Consider the following 20,385-nt stretch of genomic DNA (forward strand, 5'->3'; position numbering starts at 1 on the left):
TTCACGTCATTCACGACCGTGGCAGTCTAGCAGACGAAAAATCAAGCAATTTATGCTTTAATAATTAATTTTTCTACAAAATGTGCGGTAACCTTCCCCTTTCTTTCGCTCATTTATTTGTAAATTACTAAAAGTTACATGTGCATATTTTTTTTTCCTTATCATTTGCATTTTTTCTTGCACTTATTTAATTCATTCTGAAGGTATGCAATATGTCATTTCTCATAAGAACCTATGTTAAAAAGTACAATATTTAGAGTAGATTTTTATCAAAACGGGACGGTGAAATATTCCCAAAAAATTCACATAATTCTATTTTGCATTCCAGAATAACATATTAAAATTTCATGAAACTGGCTGCATTTTTTTGTAGCCACTGAACCTCCTTAAATAAAACATTTAGCACAGGGTTTACGTTGGTAAACTTTTGGGACATGTTTTCTGAAACCCAAAAAAACACTTTTCAAAAAAGTTTACTCTTCGAGGATAACTTTCCAAGTGTTTTCCTACATTTACTGGACTACTTGTATAGGTGGCGTCGCTTAATATGTGCGATGCACGTGGGTGCATGATGCACCGGATATTCGGCGATTCTTCCGTGTTTACACCAATCACATCATCCTCAGTCGCCTTCGTTGAACCACCGAGTCAGTCTCGAGCAGATCGAATAAAACTATTCAGATTCGCCGCGAGATAAAATGGATAACGAGAATGTAAGCTGCGCCTACGACGGCGAGGAAAATGCACAACTGTCACCACTGCAGCGTCTCCCGGTCGAGGTTTGTATAAGAAAAAATTAAAAATTCGTATAACGCGTGCCTGCGTACACGTGCACAAAATTCCTTTTTTCAATCGTCGCTATTATTGCATCCGTTATAGTCACGCATTATGGAACTTTTAACAATGGATTCCAATCAGGATTTTTTTTTCTAGAAAAAAGCACAATAAAAATCTAAAAAAAGAACTAAGCATTTCGATCAGAATCTATTCCGAAAAGTTCGGTAGTAAGAGTCGCTTGTCGAAGGAGTGAAGGGTGATGAACCAGCGACGGTCGACTCTCTCTTTCGTTCTGTCTCCATCTCTTCCGGAGCGTTTGTTTAGTTGTGCGTTTAATTTCTTTATTCTGCTGTATTACAGATATTCCTGCATATTTGTTCCTTTCTAGATGGGTCGACGTTGGTACACGGTTTGAGCTTAGTGTGCACACGGTTCTACCTGATTTTAAAAGATGCAAACTCACTGTGGAAAGCACGAATTAACCATATATGGCCAGATGCTAGCTATCCGCTTTTGCCTCCCGGTTAGTTCAAATTAATAACACCTTACGCCTTGCACGACCAATTATTTTTGTGAATAAATAAAACACTCAGTATGCCATTTTACGCCAGCGCTGTCCGAGCATCCGCAAGCATTTGCAAATTGCACATTAGTTGCAACCCAGGTAGCAGACAGTCGTCATAATGACGTGATTCTTACGTCATTTTATGACGCATGTTACGTCATTTATTCCTAAAGTTTAACGTAAAAATGACGTATTTTTCACGGTCCTAAGTCACATCCACAACGACGTCATTTTCTGACGTTTTATTGACGGCAAAAATAGGTCCAATGTACGACATACCGGTTTCTAGAAATGTTTTTTATGAAATTAAAATGTCTACTTGATAAACGTTTATAAAAAAATGTTCTTTTTCTTTATCTAAGATAAAAAAAACTTTTTTAACTGTTTCGTTACACATATGCCATGTGCGTATAGCTGCTCTCAAGGCGGTCACCTATCCTAGTACAGTACCGCGTCCGAGTCGCTTGACTTCGATGATCCAGTGGACAGTGACGATCTCCTGATCCTGATGCTTCCTTATTAACTGTACTTGTCTATAACAGGTACATCTTTAGTGTTCAAAAATCTTATAATGATATCTTCTTGATAGTCATAACACTGCATGAAATAGTTGTCATAAAACTATAATTACACGCAACTAGATCCACTTATACCATAAATTCACCACTTCAATCATAAATAAGTTACGAAACACTCTATAAATGTAGGAATATTCCTGTGAAAAATACTGTGAAAAATACGTTATTTTTATGTTAAACTTTAGAAATAAATGACGTAACATGCGTCATGAAATGACGTAAGAATCACGTCATTATGACGACTGTCTGCTACCTGGATAGTCAATTAAACGTCTATATAATGTCATTTTACAAAGTCTTTTTGACGTATTAAAACATGACGTTAAATATACGTCACTTAATCGACGAATGACGTCACTGACCAATTATGACCAAATATTGACGTCAAAATGACGAGTGCTTGCTACCTGGGTCGACTCTAGCAGTGTTCTTTAAACACAGACGCTTGTTTGTAACATTTATAAATAAAAGTGCAAGTCGTGTATTCGAGTAACAGGTAACATCCCTTATCCCTTTTTCGATCGCTGGGAAAAACATCTCTTCCGAATCGTCGCAGGTCTTGTGGGATGGAATTCAAATTCTCCAGAATGACGCGTGATGTTTCGAATTACGTTCCTATTGGAATTCTTTAAGTCGCAACTCGATAGACACCGTTAATTTTAAGTTTATAGACACCGTTAATTAAGTTTATTAAATAAACATGCAAATTTTTAATCACTTCATCACTCATTATGAAATAGTCGAATACAGATCGATCGAGATACGTACACTTCTTTCGCGACACCTTGTATAGGTGGCGTCGCTTATGTGCGATGCACGTGGGTGCATGATGCGCCGTATATACGGCAATTCTTCCGTGTTTACACCAATCACATCATCCTCAGTCGCCTTCGTTAAACCACCGAGTCAGTCTCGAGCAGATCGAATAAAACTATTCAGATTCGCCGCGAGATAAAATGGATAACGAGAATGTAAGCTGCGCCTATGACAGCGAGGAAAATGCACAACTGTCACCACTGCAGCGTCTCCCCGTAGAGGTTTGTATAAGAAAAAATGAAAAACTGTGTAACGCGTGCCTGCGTACACGTGCACGAAATTCTTTTTTTTAATCGTCGCCATTATTGCATCCGTTAGTCACGCATTATGGAACTTTTAAGAATGAATTTCAATCAGGAATATTTTGTTTCTTTTTCTAGAAAAAAAAACACAATAAAAATCTAAAAAAAGAACTCAGCAATTTCGATCAGAATCTATTCCGAAAAGTTCCGTAGTAAGAGTCGCTTGTCGAAGGAGTGAAGGGTGATGAACCAGCGACGGTCGACTCTCTCTTTCATTCTGTCTCCATTTCTTCCGGAGCGTTTGTTTGGTTGTGCGTTTAATTTTTTTAAATATATTATTAAACTCGTGAAAATGACAACAAATTAATAGACGGCAATACGAGTCAGGCGCGGTACGTGGTGCACAAGTAAAGAAATTAATAGTTACAGAAGTAACGAATTACAATGTATATATATATACATATATGCCAACTTAATAAACTGCGCGCCGATTATTTGTCGGACTACATGTTCAAACACAGCTATCGTTGGAAAATTAATATTCTTCTCTCCCTGGAATTAAATCTACACGATTTAATTATTTAAAAAACTGTAAAGAAATTAATTTTTTTATTCTGCTGTATTTCAGATAATCCTGCATATTTGTTCCTTTCTAGATGGGTCGACGTTGGTACACGGTTTGAGCTTAGTGTGCACACGGTTCTACCTGATTTTAAAAGATGCAAACTCACTGTGGAAAGCACGAATTAACCATATATGGCCAGATGCTAGCTACCCGCTTTTGCCTCCCGGTTAGTTCAAATTAATAGTACCTTACGCCTTGCACGACCAATTATTTTTGTGAATAAATAAAACACTCTGTATGCCATTTTACGCCAGCGCTGTTCGAGCTTCAGCAAGCATTTGCAAATTGCACATTAGTTGCATACATCGCGTTAGATTTGGTATTTCGTAGTATTTTAGTTCTTTTTCGTCTTCAAAAAATAAGCGTGTTTTACAAAACATTATATATTTCTTAATCTCTATCTTATTTTATTTATAAAAAGTCGCATCGAGAAAGCTTGTACAGCTTCTTAACAGCTTATTTACGCAATATAATAAACATATTTATTTAGAATTATACGTTTTTATTTAGAATTAAATATTTTGATTTAACTAGCATGAATATTTACTTCAATAAAAAAATAATTTTAAGTAAATGGATTTAGACTCATTAACATTTTTTTCTCTCTGTGTAGACATTTGATCCAGAATGTGTTTGTAGTTTATTTGTACTTAATTCAAGTTATATGTGTATGAATTTTTTGTATTCACAATTAGTATTATGGTATGAATAATAGTTTTCATATTTTTTTATGTAAGAAGTCACATGTCAATTACAGCGAGACCCGACAAACTGTGTTGGATGTTGTCATACGTTACAATCAAACAAGAAACAGCACTGTGGAAACAGCAAGACTCTAGAAGGATGAGATTGTTCATCAAGAAAACACGTGGTTATATAGATAACATTATAAATGCTGTGTCACTGATGCATGTAGTAGGTAGCATATTATGTCAAGTGGCCCTACTCTTTTTGTAGAAAACGATATAATGATAATTATTCCCGCTTTCAGAATGGAATCTTTCATGTAGTTTATACGTCAAACACACACTTACTTTACAAGGAACTTCCCTCACGTAAGAAATTATCTCATGAAATCGAGAATTCCTATTTCCGCCGCAAATTAACACATAACTCAGGTATCACGGATCTGACGGCGATAGACAACACGATTTACAGCTGCAGCTTGGATTGGAACGTTAAATCGTGGATGCTCACTAATACCGGTCTTGTCCATCAGAGAACTTACGATTTGTACGTAATAGCAGAACTGTTCCTTTCGGCCGCTCCGCGATAAGAAGATTGAGTGAGGAAAGTGCTTCCTGTTTATGGGAGAAATAATCGTTTCCTACCAAGTTATTCGAATGCAAATAGTGCGTTTTGTGTCTTGCTTATTGAAATAGATAATTTGAAAACGCGATTCCAAAGTTTATTCGTCAAACCTAATTTACTGCATATTAACTATTTTACTCGGTTTTTTTTATCAATGTCAAATATCTTAGGAGCGTTACCTCTGTGAAGATAACCCCGTATTTGTTGAATTGTGAGTTTTCTTTTAACCGTACCGTATTCAAGTATTCAAGTCTTGAACAATTGTGCTAATTTTTGCCGCAAATATGAAAATAATATTTTGAACCGTATTCAAAGTTAAAAAAAAACAAAGTTTTGTTAGTATACTATTTCTCGATTAAACTCAAAATTTTTTTTAGTAAAAAGATACTAACTTTATGCCACGTTGTACCATTGAAAAAACATCGATATATCTATCTATTTACTGAACAAAATCGAAAAGTAAATGAACATAAAAATTTGACATTTTCAAATTATATTAAAAGTTGTGCCGCTAAATTTTTTTATTCTCCCCCCTTTTGCTGAAGTTTTTCAATCCCATTGATTCTTCCGTACTTGTTTTGATTGTCGCTCGGTTGTTTTGTTTAGCACAACTCAACACAATTTACAAAACGTGATTATCTACCATGGTTCAGATGGGATGGAATTTCGAATTTTTCTATTCCTAAAACCTAATTCCTAACAGTAGTTGTATTTTAACCCTTAAATGCCACACCTCTCAAGAATCTCGTAAATGACACATGGGGTCTAAAAGACCCCAGCATGAAAAATGTCTCCTTACTTATTGATTTTTTGATATTTAGTTATGAAAATTATTTTCAATGTTGTTCAAGGCTTAGAAAAGAGAATAAAATGCTTATATTGTTAAAATTTCAATTTCAACATAGTATAAAAAATTAAGATCGCCAACAGTTAAAATATTGGCTCCAAAATCAAAAAAATAAAAAATAATAAATAAATAAATATGAGCTCCATTTTTGGCGGGAACATTTGAAAATCTATCATTGTAAAGGGTCTGGGGTCCGCTGAACCCCGGGTGGCATTTAAGGGTTAAAATCCAATAATTGGTGTGGTTTTTTGTCATTAAAAAAAGTCGAACACAACCCGATACAACTTTAAAAAATTAAAAAATATTTAATTTATGTTTTACCTATTCCTATATAATTGACTTTTTATCAATTCCTTGAGTTACGGCTATTGTTTTTTTTTGTATTGTGTTCTCTGTTATTAGTACAATATAGTAGAAATACAATAAATTGTGTTATAACAATATTTGTTTATATATTGTTATTTTTTTCTACTAAATGGATAGATATATCGATGTCTTTTGAACGGTACAACATGGCACAGTATTTTTTTACTAAATCAGTTAGTATCCTTTTATTTAAAAAAAATTTAGCTTAATCGGAAACTAGTGCGGTACTATAAATTTTTTTTGTAATACAATATAAAATATTGCTATCGTATTTACGGCAAAAATTAGTACAATTGTATTTCAATACGGCGGAGTTAAAGAGAACTCAAAATGACATAATAAATTAATAATAAATTTAGAACAATATGTAGCACAATAGATGAAAATATAAAATTCAAAAAGTGCAGGTTTATTTTCACAGACCGAGGAGCGACATATTATACTCGTCATTATGGTCATCATGTATGTCATCGACGTCATCGGGTCCGGGGAGAAACCTCTTTGCGACCGGCTTAGGCTGCGGGACTATATACGTGTTCGACTCGAGATCGAGAAATATCCCGATCAGGCATTATCGACCTCACACTAGAGACGTGAATAGCCTGGTCATGAACACGGAATACATCCTATCCGCCAGCGACGACACAGTATCCGTTTGGGATCAAAGAGCCGGACGGATCATTAAGTCTATTACAGTAATGTCAAATTTTAACATCGAGAAACGAGACACGATGTCGAAGGTGTACTTTTTAGTTTCCAGGTGAAGCGCACCTCGCGTGTATAAATATGCGACGGGATTTGGTTTTCGTTGGAACCAGAACATGGAACACATTTCGAAGTTGGAACTTCTCGAAGTTGCACGTGCTAAATCCAAAGGACGATTTCAAGCTAGTGAAATCTTATTCCACCAAGCATACGGGAAGTATAACGAGAGTGCATCTGACGCACGAATGCCTGATAACAAGTTCCAAGGACGGGACTGTCAGAATTTCGAGCCTTACGGATCCGCCAAAGCCCATCGCTACTTTATATTCAGAGATCGGAGGTATCTACGACGTGAGTATCACACGTATAAGATTTGCTGAAAATATCGTATCATTGGTAATAAGAAAAAACAAGTATCATTGTATTTATCGTATGTATCGTATCATTGACTTTGAAAAAAAAATTCGTTAAACATCGACGTGTAAAATAAAAAATACAGTTTGATAATTAAATTTTTATTTACATTTAAACTTTGAAATCAGATTTTATCGTTGTCTTTCGAATGTAAGTAAAATCCTTAAAATTGACAACATTCTTACAAGTCTTATCTTGCAATATCGTGAATTTTGTTGAATATTGTATGTAACTGTTCGTGTGTTTTATGTTACAGATGGACTATCTGAATGGCACTCTCGCAGTATCCGGCTCAGGTATCGAGGTATGGTGCCCGAAGTTGACGTGTTCAACGAAACGTTTTCATCGAAACAACAATAAACGGAAAGTTTCTATACGTGATCTATAGCTATTCTACAGGTGTATTTCTTTGATAAGTGATGTATGTTCTTAGTTTTTACTAATTGTAAGGTACTATTCGAACGCGTATTAATGTACAATGTAATATATATACCTATACCATTCTGCAAAATTAGAAGTACGTATCGTTTTGTTCAAAATTTCTTCGAGTAAAAGTTTTACTAACATCGCTTGCGTTTATAAGCTGAGCGATAATCATAGTTATAATTATAAACACATCTCATAATTATTGCGTAATCATATATGATGGGATCTTTTATATTGAGAAGAAAATAAGACAAAATATATTTTTTTTATATAATAAGTGCCATAAATACATTGTATTATCGTATATCATATGTATATCATATCATTTGTCGTTTTGCAAATTTTTCTGATAAGGTGTTTTATCTTAATATCATGCATTTTCTCCTCATGTAAAACTGTGCGTTTGCAGACTCGAGAAGCGACGCCGTGTAGAGATTCTTCGAGTACCAGACGCTTGTTTGTAACATTTATAAATAAAAGTACAAGTCGTGTATTCGAGTAATAGGTAACGCCCTTTATCCTTTTTTCGATCGCTGGAAAAAACACCTCTTCCGAATCGTCGCAGGTCCTGTGGGATGGAATTCAAAGTCTCCAGAATGACGCGTGATGTTTCGCATTACGTTCCTATTGGAATTCTTTACGTCGCAACTCGATAGACACCGTAAATTAAATTTATAGACACCGTTAATTAAGTTTATTAAATAAACATGCAAATTTTTAATCACTTCATTCATTATGAAAGAATACAGATCGATCGAGATACGCCCACTTCTTTTGCGACACTTTGTATAGGTGGCGTCGCTTATGTGCGATGCACGTGGGTGCATGATGCACCGCCGGATATACGGCGATTCTTCCGTGTTTACACCAATCACATCATCCTCAGTCGCCTTCGTTGAACCACCGAGTCAGTCTCGAGCAGATCGAATAAAACTATTCAGATTCGCCGCGAGATAAAATGGATAACGAGAATGCAAGCTGCGCCTACGACGGCGAGGAAAATGCACAACTGTCACCACTGCAGCGTCTCCCGGTGGAGGTTTGTACAAGAAAAAATGAAAAACCCGTGTAACGCGTGCCTGCGTACACGTGCACGAAATTCCTTTTTTTAATCGTTGCTATTACTGCATCCGTTAGTTACGCATAATGGAACTTTTAAGAATGGATTCCAATCGGGATTATTTTTTTTTCTCTAGAAAAAAGCACAATAAAAATCTAAAAAAAGAACTAAGCAATTTCGATCAGAATCTATTCCGAAAAGTTCCGTAGTAAGAGTCGCTTGTCGAAGGAGTGAAGGGTGATGAACCAGCGACGGTCGACTCTCTCTTTCGTTCTGTCTCCATCTCTTCCGGAGCGTTTGTTTGGTTGTGCGTTTAATTTTTTTATTCTGCTGTATTTCAGATATTCCTGCATATTTGTTCCTTTCTAGATGGATCGACGTTGGTACACGGTTTGAGCTTAGTGTGCACACGGTTCTACCTGATTTTAAAAGATGCAAACTCACTGTGGAAAGCACGAATTAACCATATATGGCCAGATGCTAGCTATCCGCTTTTGCCTCCCGGTTAGTTCAAATTAATAACACCTTACGCCTTGCACGACCAATTATTTTTGTGAATAAATAAAACACTCTGTATGCCATTTTACGCCATAGCGCTGTTCGAGCTTCCGCAAGCATTTGCAGATTGCACATTAGTTGCATACATCGCGTTAGATTTCATATTTCGCAGTATTTTAGTTCTTTTTCGTCTTAAAAAAAATAAGCGTGTTTTACAAAACATTATATATTTCTTAATCTCTATCTTTCTTTATTTATAAAAAGTCGCATCGAGAAAGCTTGTACAACTCTGTTTACTGCAACAATCGGATGTGCATACAGTAAGAACTTGAATACACTGAAAAGAAAATATTGTTATTAAAGAATATTTATTATGTGGTTCTTAACAGCTTATTTACGCAATATAATACACATATTTATTTAGAATTATACATTTTTATTTAGAATTAAATATTTTTATTTAACTAGCTTAAATATTTACTTCAATAAACAAAATAATTTTAAGTAAATGTATTTAGACTTCATTAAACATTTTTTTTCTCTCTGTGTAGACATTCGATCCAGAATGTGCTTGTAGTTTATTTGTACTTAATTCAAGTTATATGTATATAAATTTTTTTATATTCACAATCAGTATTATGGTATGAAATAATTTTCATATTTTTTTATAAGTCACGTGTCAATTACAGCGAGACCCGACAAACTGTGTTGGATGTTGTCATACGTTGCAATCAAACAAGAAACAGCACTGTGGAAACAGCAAGAGTCTAGAGAGAAGAGATTGTTCATCGAGAAAATACCTGGTACAACGGTGGATGCTGTGTTACTGATGCACGTAGTAGGTAGCATATTTTGTCAGGTGGACTTCTCTCCTTGTGGAAAACGATATAATGATAATGATTCCCGTTTTCAGAATGGAATCTCTCATTTAGTTTATACAAATGTTCAAGACTTACTTTACAAACAACTTCCCTTACGCGAGAAATTATCTCACGAAATCGAGAATTCCGCCGGCATCGCTAAGGCACATCAATGGCAACGTATCATGGATCTGACGACAATAGACAACACGATCTACAGTTGCGGTGCCGATAATACGGTCAAGTCGTGGGTGCTCACTAACACCGGTCTTGTCCATCAGAGAACTTACAATTTGTACGTAATAGCAGAACTGTTCCTTTCGGCCGCTCCGCGATAAGAAGATTGAGTGAGGAAAGTGCTTCCTGTTTGTGGGAAAAATAATCGTGTCCCACCAAATTATTCGAATGCATATAGTGCATTCCGTGTCTCTCGCTTGTTGAAACAGATAATTCGAAAACGCGATTCTAAAGTTTATTCGTCAAATCTAATTCACCGCATATTACTATTTCACTCGCATTTTTTTTCCATCAATGTTAAATATTCCAGGAGCGTGACCTCTGTGGAGATAACTCCGTACTTGTTGAATTATGAGTTTCCTTTTAACCGTACCGTATTCAAGTATTCAAGTATTCACGTCTTGAACTACAAAATTGTGCTAATTTTTACCGCAAATACGAAAACAATATTTTAAACCGTATTCAAAGAAGTTTTAAAAAATAAAATTTTATTAGCCCCATACACTATTTCTCAATTAAGCTCTTTTTTTTAGTAAAAGGATACTAACTCATGCCACGTTGTACCATTGAAAAAACGTCGATATATCTATCTATTTACTAGAAAAAAATCGAAAAGTAGGTAAACATAAAAATTTGGCGTTTTTAAATTATTAAAAGTTGTGCTGCCAAATTTTTTATATTCTCTACTCCTTTTGCTGAATTTTTTCAACACCGTTGATTTTTCCGTACTTGTTTCAATTGTCGCTTGGTTGTTTCGTTTAACTCAACATAATTTACAAAACGTGATTATTCTACCATGGTTCGGATGGTGTGGGATTTTTCTATTCCTAAAACCTAAGTTCCTAAAGGCCCCCGCAAAATGACAAATATAAGGAACAAGGAACAGATATTAGCGATTAGAAATAAGAAATCAAGAATAAAGCTGGTGTAGCATTAATACACGGCTTTCCGATAAGTTAAAAATCTATTGTTTGTGTTATTCCCTGTTTCTGTTGCCTGTATTTTTCATCGTACATCCAACTAATCGGAAACTAGTGCAGTGCTATAGAAAAAAAATTTTTTTTAATACGTTATAAAATATTGCTATCGTATTCGGGCAAAAATTAGCCCAATTGTAGTCCAATACGGCGGAGTTATAAAATACTCAAAATTTAACAAGTATGGGGCTAACAAAAATTTCGTTCTTTGTTATTTTTTAAAATATGCGCTAAGCTATTGAGATGAAGCTTTCGCCACAAAATGACATAAATTTAGAACAATATGTAGCACAATAGATGAAAATATAAAATTCAAAAAGTGCAAGTTTATTTTCACAGACAGAGGAGCGACAGATTACATTCGTTCGTTTCAGTGTGTGTCATCGTGTCCGGAGCGGGATCTCTTTGCGACCGGCTCATCCTGCGGGACTATATACGTGTTCGATTCGAGGTCAAGAAATAACCCGATCAGGCATTACCGACCTCACACTACATACGTGAAAAGGCTGGCCATGAACACGGAATACATCCTGTCCCTCACTACCTACGGCAAGACGGTATCCGTTTGGGATCAAAGAGCCGGACGGACCATGAAGTCTATCACAGTAACGTCAATTTTTATCATCGAGAAACGAGACACGATGTCGAAGGTGTACCTTTTAGTTTCCAGGTACACCCATGTGTATAAATATACGACGGGATTTGGTTTTCGTCGGGGCCGGAACATACTTCCACTCAACGTTGCACGTGCTAAATTTAAAGAACGATTTCGAGCTAGTGAAATCTTATTCCACCGAGCATACGAAATACATAACGAGAATGCTTCTGACGCATGGATGCCTGATAACGAGTTCCATGGACGGCACTGTCAGAATTTCGAGCCTTACGGATCCGCCAAAGCCCATCGCTACTTTACGTTCAGAGATCGGATATATCTACAACGTGAGTATCGCACGTATATGATTTGCTGAAAATATCGTATCATTGACTTTGAAGAAAAAAATCGTTAAATATCAACGTGTAAAATAAAAATATAGTTTGCTAATTAAATTTTTGCTTACATTTAAACTTTGAAATTAGATTTTATCGTTGTCTTCCGAATGTAAGTAAAATCCTTAAAATTGACAACATTCTTACAAGTCTTATATTACAATATCGTGAATTTTTATGTTGCAGATGGACTATCTGAATGGCACTCTCGCAGTATCCGGTGATGGTATCGAGGTTTGGTGCCCGAAGTTGACGTGTTCAACGAAACAACAATAAACGGAAAGTTTCTATACGTGACCTATAGCTATTCTACAGTTGTATTTCTTTGATATGTGATGTATGTTCTTAGTTTTTACTAATTGTAAGGTACTATTCGAACGCGTTTCTTTAATGTACAATGTAATATATGTATCTATACCATTCTGCAAAATTAGAAGTACGTATCGTTTTGTTCAAAATTTCTTCGAGTAAAAGTTTTACTAACATCGCTTGCAAACTATAAGCTGAGCGATAATCATAGTTATAATTGTAAACACATCTCATAATTATTGCGTAATCATGATCTTTTATATTGAGAAGAAAATAAGAGAAAATATATATTTTTTATATAATAATTTAAATAAGTATTTAAATATATTTTATTTTATACATTGTATTATCATATATCATATCATTTGTCGTTTTGCAAATTTTTCTGATTAGGTGTTTTATCTTAATATCATGCATTTTCTCCTCATGTAAAACTGTGCGTTTGCAGACTCGAGAAGCGACGCCGTATAGAGATTCTTCGAGTACCAGACGCTTGTTTGTAACATTCATAAATGAAAGTACAAGTCGTGTATTCGAGTAATAGGTAACGCCCCTTATCCTTTTTTCGATCGCTGGGAAAAACACCTCTTTCGAATCGTCGCAGGTTCTGTGGGATGGAATTCAAAGTCTCCAGAATGACGCGTGATGTTTCGCATTACGTTCCTATTGGAATTCTTTACGTCGCAACTCGATAGACACCGTTAATTAAGTTTATTAAATAAACATGCAAATTTTTAATTATTTCACTTATTATGCTGAAAGAGTCGAATACAGATCGATCGAAATTCGCACACTTTTTCGCGACACCTTGTATAGGTGGCGTCGCTTATGTCCCATACAGCACAAAATATTTTCAAAAAATATTTCTACATATTTCTATAAAAATATTGCAAGAAACATTTTAAAATGGTTTTAAGAATATTTTAAAATAGTTTAAAAACCTTTTGTGGTAACATTTTTAAGAATATTTTAAGAATTTTTAAAAAATATGTTTAAAAATGTTCTTCTTTATCACCCAGACAATATTTTCTTAAATATTTGAAATATATTTTTGAAATATTAATTCAAATCTATATATTTATTGTTTTATAATCTCGTTCTAAAATATTAAAAAATATTTTTAATTTATTATTGGTTCTGTAATATTTTTTCAAATATTTTGAAATATTATGAAATATTTTTAATTAAGAAAGATGCATGGTAGCGCATCTTTCCGTGCTTGCAACAAAGACGCTAGGCGGCGCATAATGGTAAGTCTAACTCGTAAGTAAATTTCAGTTGGGGGCTAATATAAGCAGGCCTCCGGCGAAGCAAAATCATGGACGTGAAGAAGAGAGCCGCGGTGGAGCATACTCAGTATTTCGCATAATCCAAGATTCCAAGCTCTCCTGTGATTCAGCGATATCTGAATTCATGTGTACTATGCCAACAAGGGCTAACACCGGTGCCATCGGGAGGACGGACGGCTGGATGGCGAGCCCAGCGCGGTGTCTCCTGAAAAACAGGTATCTGGACACCCTTCCAAATCGAAGGGTAAGAAACCTGCCAGGCTGCCGCTGAAGCGACAGGCCGACGAGGACGTACCCGGCCTATCCGGTCAGGACAAATTACCACGTGTTGAATTCGACTCTCCATTACAAGGTCAGTTTAGTACTTCTAATCGTTTTCAATGCCTAGCCGAGACGGTAGAAATTCTTGAGAGAGAAGATGAGGATCACGTAGTTCTTTCAAATAATAAGCATGTGAGTAAAGAGTGTGGGTCAGCGGATCGTGACGCGGCATCGGTAGCAAATTCGGTGGAACATAAGCCTAATAGAAAACCTCCTCCAATATATTTTGCATCCAGAATCAATGACTATACAGAATTCGCGAATCAGTTGAAACAAAGTGTAGGTGAAAATTTCCATCTTAAGTTTCTTGGCAACCAAATTAAAATTCAATTTTTCAAGATAAATGACTATATCAGCTTTAAAAAATTTGCAATAGACAAGCAGTTCGCGTTTCATACCTATTCTGTTCCAGAGGATAAGACTCTTACAGCCACATTAAAAGGTCTTCCAAACATACCAAACCTTACTATCTCCAATGAATTAAAGAAACTCGGTATAGAGATCAATTCATGCGTTCAGCTCAATGATGAAAAAAGTACTTATGCTACATACAAAATCAATCTGAGTGCCAAATTTTCTCTCACACAACTAAGAAGAATCCGCTACTTAGTCTACTCAAGAATTTATTGGAACAAATATATTAATAGAAAAATCATTTTACAATGCTACCGTTGTCAAGCGTTCGGCCACACCTCCATTAACTGTTTCAAAAAGCCCAGATGTGTCAAATGTGCAGAAAATCATCTCACGTCGGACTGTACAAAAGATCTAAATACACCGGCAAAATGTTGTAACTGCTCGGGAGAACACCCTGCCAGCTACTCAAAGTGCCAATCATATTTAAAGTTTTTAGAAAAACGGACGACTGCTACTCGCCCGACTCGCTCGGCTCTGCATGATATTAATAAAAACTTGCATGGTAAACTTTGCTGAAATTTCCAACACACGACATAAGTCATATGCAAATTTTGCTAGTTATGATTTCCCTTTGTCTGACGGATCAGTTGCCCCAAGGAACAAACATGTTTACTATTCGCCTCCTAGAACCTATGCTGAGGCCTTGAAAAGGTCTAACGAACAAAGTAGCAATAACAATATTATTGAGTAAATTACACAAATTTACTGGTATAACGAATATATTTAAGGAACGCAGATACAGGCGGCTTGCGGCAAGGCAAGGCGGAAACGAACTGAAACTATATAAAAACTAAGACGTGTATATCATCAGAAGGAGTGCACAGAGTGCATAGGGTGCAGTATAGACTAGGGACATTATCTTACTAGTAGCAGTATTAACCAATTAGAATCATACAAAGAAATAGGCCAATAAAAATACTTCTAACACTCCCACTATTTTGATGCCTATTTTTAAAAAAAATAACCCAAAAATATCTGCTAACTATCACATGAGATCTCTTAAAACTAATAGAGATTACATACTAAAACGCAAATCTTTTATGAATAAAAACGCAAATATTAGACTTCAATGACAAATGACACATAAAAATATTAATACTAATAACTTTATACGCTTATTTGTTTCTTATGTTAAGAAGAGAGCGAATATTCTGAAAAACAATCTTAGGCAAAGCCTTTGTAAATATGTCTGCTAATTGCTCTGTCGTTGGAATATATTTAACATCTATCACGTTACTCTCGTACTTCTCTCTTATAAAATGATAAGCAACGTCTATGTGTTTAGACCTTTTATGAAAAACTGGATTCTGTATTAATTTAATAGTACTTTGATTGTCAATGTACAGTGTAGTCGCGTTGGTCTGTCCTTCTCCAATTTCTAGTAATAGTTGTTTTAACCATACTGCTTCTCTGGTGGCATTTGATGCTGCCATATACTCCGCCTCCGTTGTGGATAAGGATACGGACTTCTGTCGTTGACATGCCCAGGTGACTGGGCCTCCACACATTAGGAAAACATATCCTGTTGTTGAACGTCTGGTCTCTCTGTCGTTGGCATAGTCAGCATCAGAGTATCCGACTAATTTTTCATCTTTGTTGTCCTTACTGTATAAGATCCCAAAATCACGTGTTTCCTTCAGATACCTTATAATGCATTTTAAGGCTTTCCAGTGACTTCCATTGTAATTAGTTTGAAAACGACTAAGGAGATTCGTCGCAAACATGATATCCGGTCTTGTAGTTAAAGCTGCGAACATAAGCGATCCAATCGCCTCTCTGTAGGGTACTTTATCTTCGAGATCATCTTCTTCTGTTTCCGGATTACAAGTTAATATCACGTGCGGATCAGCTGGCACACTCTTTGTTTTTGCGTCTTCCATGTTGAATTTCTTGATTAATCGATCAATGTATCCAGTTCCATGAAGAAATATCGACCCAGTTTTCTTGTCTTGCTTTATTTCCATTCCAAGAAAATACTCTGGTTCGCCTACTGTAACTTGAAAAGTTTGTTCTAATGCGCTGATTATCTTCATTGCTGTTTCCTCATCCTCTGCAAGGACAATACCATCATCCACATAGACACCGATCAATACTATACGACCTTCGAATATTCCAATATAAATGCATTTATCAGCCTGACATTGACGAAAACCATGATTCTTGAGAAAATCATTAAGTTTGAGATACCAGCATCGAGATGCTTGTTTCAGCCCATATAAGGCTTTCTTCAATCTGCAAGCTAAATTCGTCGACTCCATCACTCCTTCAGGGACCTCCATATAAACTTCTTCATCCAGTTCACCATGAAGAAATGCAGTTTTAACATCAAACTGTAATATCTTGAGATCTTTAGACACAGATAAAGCAAGTAAGACTCGAATTGTATCATACCTTGTTGTTGGTGCAAAGGTTTCCGTATAATCAACTCCTTCAATTGATCAAAACCTCTTGCCACGAGTCTTGCTTTGTAACGTTGAATTTGACCATTTGGATGCCTTTTTACCTTAAATACCCATTTCGAAGTGATGCATCTTTTGTCAGGAGGTAAAGGAACTAGCTCCCACGTATCATTTTGTTTCAAGGCTTCTAGTTCTTCTGCAATTGCTGCCATCCATTTTTTCGAATCTGGACTGCACACAGCTTCATTAAAGTCATCGGTATATCAGCTTCTACAAAATTAGCTTCATAGCGATTTGGAGGATGTAAAGTTTCTCTAGGTCGTAATACTCGTTTTTATCTTCCAGTTGCACTTTATCCTGTGATTGTCCTGGTTTTTCTACAGGTTGCTGCTTGTCTTCTTGAGCATTTACGTCTTTATTTTCTTCCAGCGGTTGAATATTCTCATCTCTGTAATCTTCTAGATGAACCAAAACTGTGTTTCTTCTCGGAAGTTTCACCTCAGTCGCCTCATTAAAAGTTACGTTTCTTGAAATCGTAATTTTTTTACTTATTGGATCGAATAATCTGTAATTTGTTGAATCTTTATCATATCCAACTAAAATCACTTTTCTTCCTTTAGGTTCCAATTTGGTGCGACTTTGTTTTGGAACAAATACGTACGCTTCGCTGCCGAACAGTCTGATGTGATCTAATGATGGTTTCTTACCGTACCATGTCTCGAAGGGTGTTGAGTTGGGAGTCTGTGTCGTAGGAGTTCTGTTTAATACGTATACAGCAGTATTAACTGCTTCGGCCATAAATTCTTTGGTAAGTCCCTCGTATATAGCATGGACCGAGCACTCTCAACGACCGTTCTATTTTCCCGTTCCACTCTGGCGTTTTGCTCGGGAGTGTATGGCGCTGTCGTCTCGTGCTGAATACCCTGTCTCGAAAGATAATCCTGAAACTCGAAATTACAAAATTCGGTACCATTGTCTGTGTGAAAAACTTTTATTGATCTACCGAATTTATTTTTAGATAAGTTGACGTATTTCTTAAAACATTCGAGACTGTCAGATTTATGTTTAATAAACATTACAGTACAAAAGGCTGAGGCATCATCTTTGAATAAAATGTAGTATTTCGCTCCACTGATAGATGCCGTTTCCATCGGACCACATAAGTCACAATATATACGTTCACCTGGTACAGTTTTTCTCTGTTTACTTGAAGAAAAAGGCAATTTGTGTTGCTTCCCGTATTGACATCCTTCACAAAAAAAGTCTTTCATGTCCGTTATTTTTACACCTTTAATGAGATCCTTTTCGATCATCTCACGCAAGTATTTTACGTTGACATGTCCAAGACGTTCATGCCATAGTCTTAAATCCCCGCGCGAAACTACATTTGCTTCCGGAGCAAGTATTGTTCGAAACATCATTGTGTAGAGGTTATTCGATTCACGGACCGCACACGCGACAAGTCTTTCTCGATCGAAGACTTTAGCTGAGTTCTCTTCTTTTAGTATCTTCATGCCTTTCTTGGTTAGTACTCCCTCAGATAATAGATTTCTTCGTAATTCCGGAACGTACAAAACATTCGTTATAGTTGACTCGTACCATCTTCCATCGATGAGTTTCTCTATTTTAATAGTACCGATACCTTTTATTTCTAATTCTTGTTTATTAGGAAGTGCAACATTATTTTTATTTGTTCTTCAAATTCTGAGAAGAATTCTCGTCGATAAGTCATGTGGGCAGACGCTCCACTATCTATAATCCACTTGTTCTCTTCTGATTCAGATGCTCCGTATGAAACGCTTTGATATTCGACATTGAACGCCGAACTATTCTCTTGCTGTGATTTTTGATCTTCAGTGGTGGTCTTCTTCGCGCTACGGCAATGTCGAGCAAAATGTCCCTTTTTACGACAATTATAACATATCACTTTACTCTTATCAAATCTCTTCTTATTCGATTTATCCTCGCTTTTATTTGTGGATTGAGTGGTCTTCTGTTTACTTGAAGAGACGAGAAACGCATTTTCTTGTTCTTCCGTAGAGGTTAGGTTGGCTTCTTCATCTAGCAGTCTCGCCGTGAGATTTGGCAACGTCTGTCTTGCGTCGTCCATTGAAAGCCAAGCTTGACGAAAGTTTCTATACTTCATGGGCAACGTACCAAGAATTTTTGTAATGATGGCTGCGTCGCTTAGTGTCTCTCCTGTCTCTCTCACCCGACGACCCATGTTTTCCACTCTAGCTACGTACTGCGCCACGGTTTCGTCTGAGTTCATCTTCACTTGATGAAAACGATCGAGAATAATCATTTTGTTGAATTCCGATTTTTGTTGGTACACTGAGTCCAATTTATCAAGAATTTCCTTCGATGATGTACAGCTCTCGACCAATGTAATCTGAGTTGTTCCATTGCCGCCGTTAACGTAAACATTGCGATCGCGTCGCTTTTATACCATATCGCTTGAGCCGCTGCGTTTGCTGCATCTGGCAAGGTTTCCGTTCCCGATGTGATACCGTAGACACCTTTCGCTTTTAATGCACAGATCATTTGGAATCTCCACAGTTGATAATTCCTGCCATCGAATTTATTCATCGATGCCACGTCGATTCTGTCGGCCATTTTTCTGTCTTTCCGCGTTCCCGCGCTTCACGTCGTTTAGGTTGCGAAAACAGTCAAAGAAACTAATTCTTTACGCGAAGCACGACTTCAGAGCACTATGCCACGTACACGCAGTAGGGCAAGCCCTGGGCCCATAACCTATTGAGTAAATTACACAAATTTACTGGTATAACGAATATATTTAAGGAACGCAGATACAGGCGGCTTGCGGCAAGGCAAGGCGGAAACGAACTGAAACTATATAAAAACTAAGACGTGTATATCATCAGAAGGAGTGCACAGAGTGCATAGGGTGCAGTATAGACTAGGGACATTATCTTACTAGTAGCAGTATTAACCAATTAGAATCATACAAAGAATAGGCCAATAAAAATACTTCTAACAAATATGAGTGACTTTGCGAACTCAGGGGACATGGCAGAGTTTAACGGATTAATCCTAGAAATCAAAAAGCTGAGTAAACTAGTTAAAATAAAATCAATGTTCAATATCATAAGAGACCTTAATAAAAAACTTGCTACGTGTACAGATGGTCTCAGTAAGCTACAGATGTTCGTCGAGGCAGCTGATCTTATAAATTAAAATGTTCCCTTCTACCTCTCCTCTAAAGATCTGCTTGTGGAATGCCACTAGCATTGATAATAAAGAAATAGAATTACACCATTTTATTTGCTCTAATAATATCAACATCGCTCTTATTACAGAAACGTGGTTACATCCTGACACCAAAGTAAATTTTT

General features: G+C 36.3%; 2 protein-coding genes and 1 long non-coding RNA gene across 3 annotated transcripts; all 3 read left to right on the forward strand.

The window, feature by feature from the left end:
- The first annotated feature begins 698 nt into the window (after positions 1-698).
- LOC139776421 (F-box/WD repeat-containing protein 9-like) lies at positions 699-7,634 on the forward strand. Its single transcript, XM_071713051.1, has 7 exons — positions 699-779; positions 1,138-1,300; positions 4,361-4,515; positions 4,595-4,857; positions 6,588-6,822; positions 6,881-7,183; positions 7,503-7,634. Exons 1-7 carry the CDS (start codon positions 699-701, stop codon positions 7,632-7,634), a joined length of 1,332 nt encoding a protein of 443 aa, XP_071569152.1.
- An 848-nt stretch (positions 7,635-8,482) lies between these two features.
- On the forward strand, positions 8,483-11,656 carry LOC139776414 (F-box/WD repeat-containing protein mec-15-like; the record flags this gene model as incomplete). Its single annotated transcript, XM_071713045.1, has 5 exons — positions 8,483-8,711; positions 9,074-9,236; positions 9,920-10,068; positions 10,144-10,385; positions 11,644-11,656. Coding segments are annotated over exons 1-5 (648 nt in total), but the record flags the coding sequence as incomplete, so codon positions are not given.
- A 29-nt stretch (positions 11,657-11,685) lies between these two features.
- LOC139776415 (uncharacterized) lies at positions 11,686-12,714 on the forward strand. The gene is made up of 2 exons (XR_011719067.1): positions 11,686-12,246; positions 12,481-12,714. It is a non-coding gene; the product is annotated as an uncharacterized lncRNA (long non-coding RNA).
- The last annotated feature ends 7,671 nt before the right edge of the window (positions 12,715-20,385 follow it).

Source organism: Temnothorax nylanderi, unplaced genomic scaffold (genome assembly GCF_030848795.1).
Source record: "Temnothorax nylanderi isolate EJ_2023f unplaced genomic scaffold, tnyl_v1.0 TNYL_tig0119_pilon, whole genome shotgun sequence".
In the NCBI taxonomy this organism is placed as follows: Eukaryota; Metazoa; Arthropoda; class Insecta; order Hymenoptera; family Formicidae; genus Temnothorax; species Temnothorax nylanderi.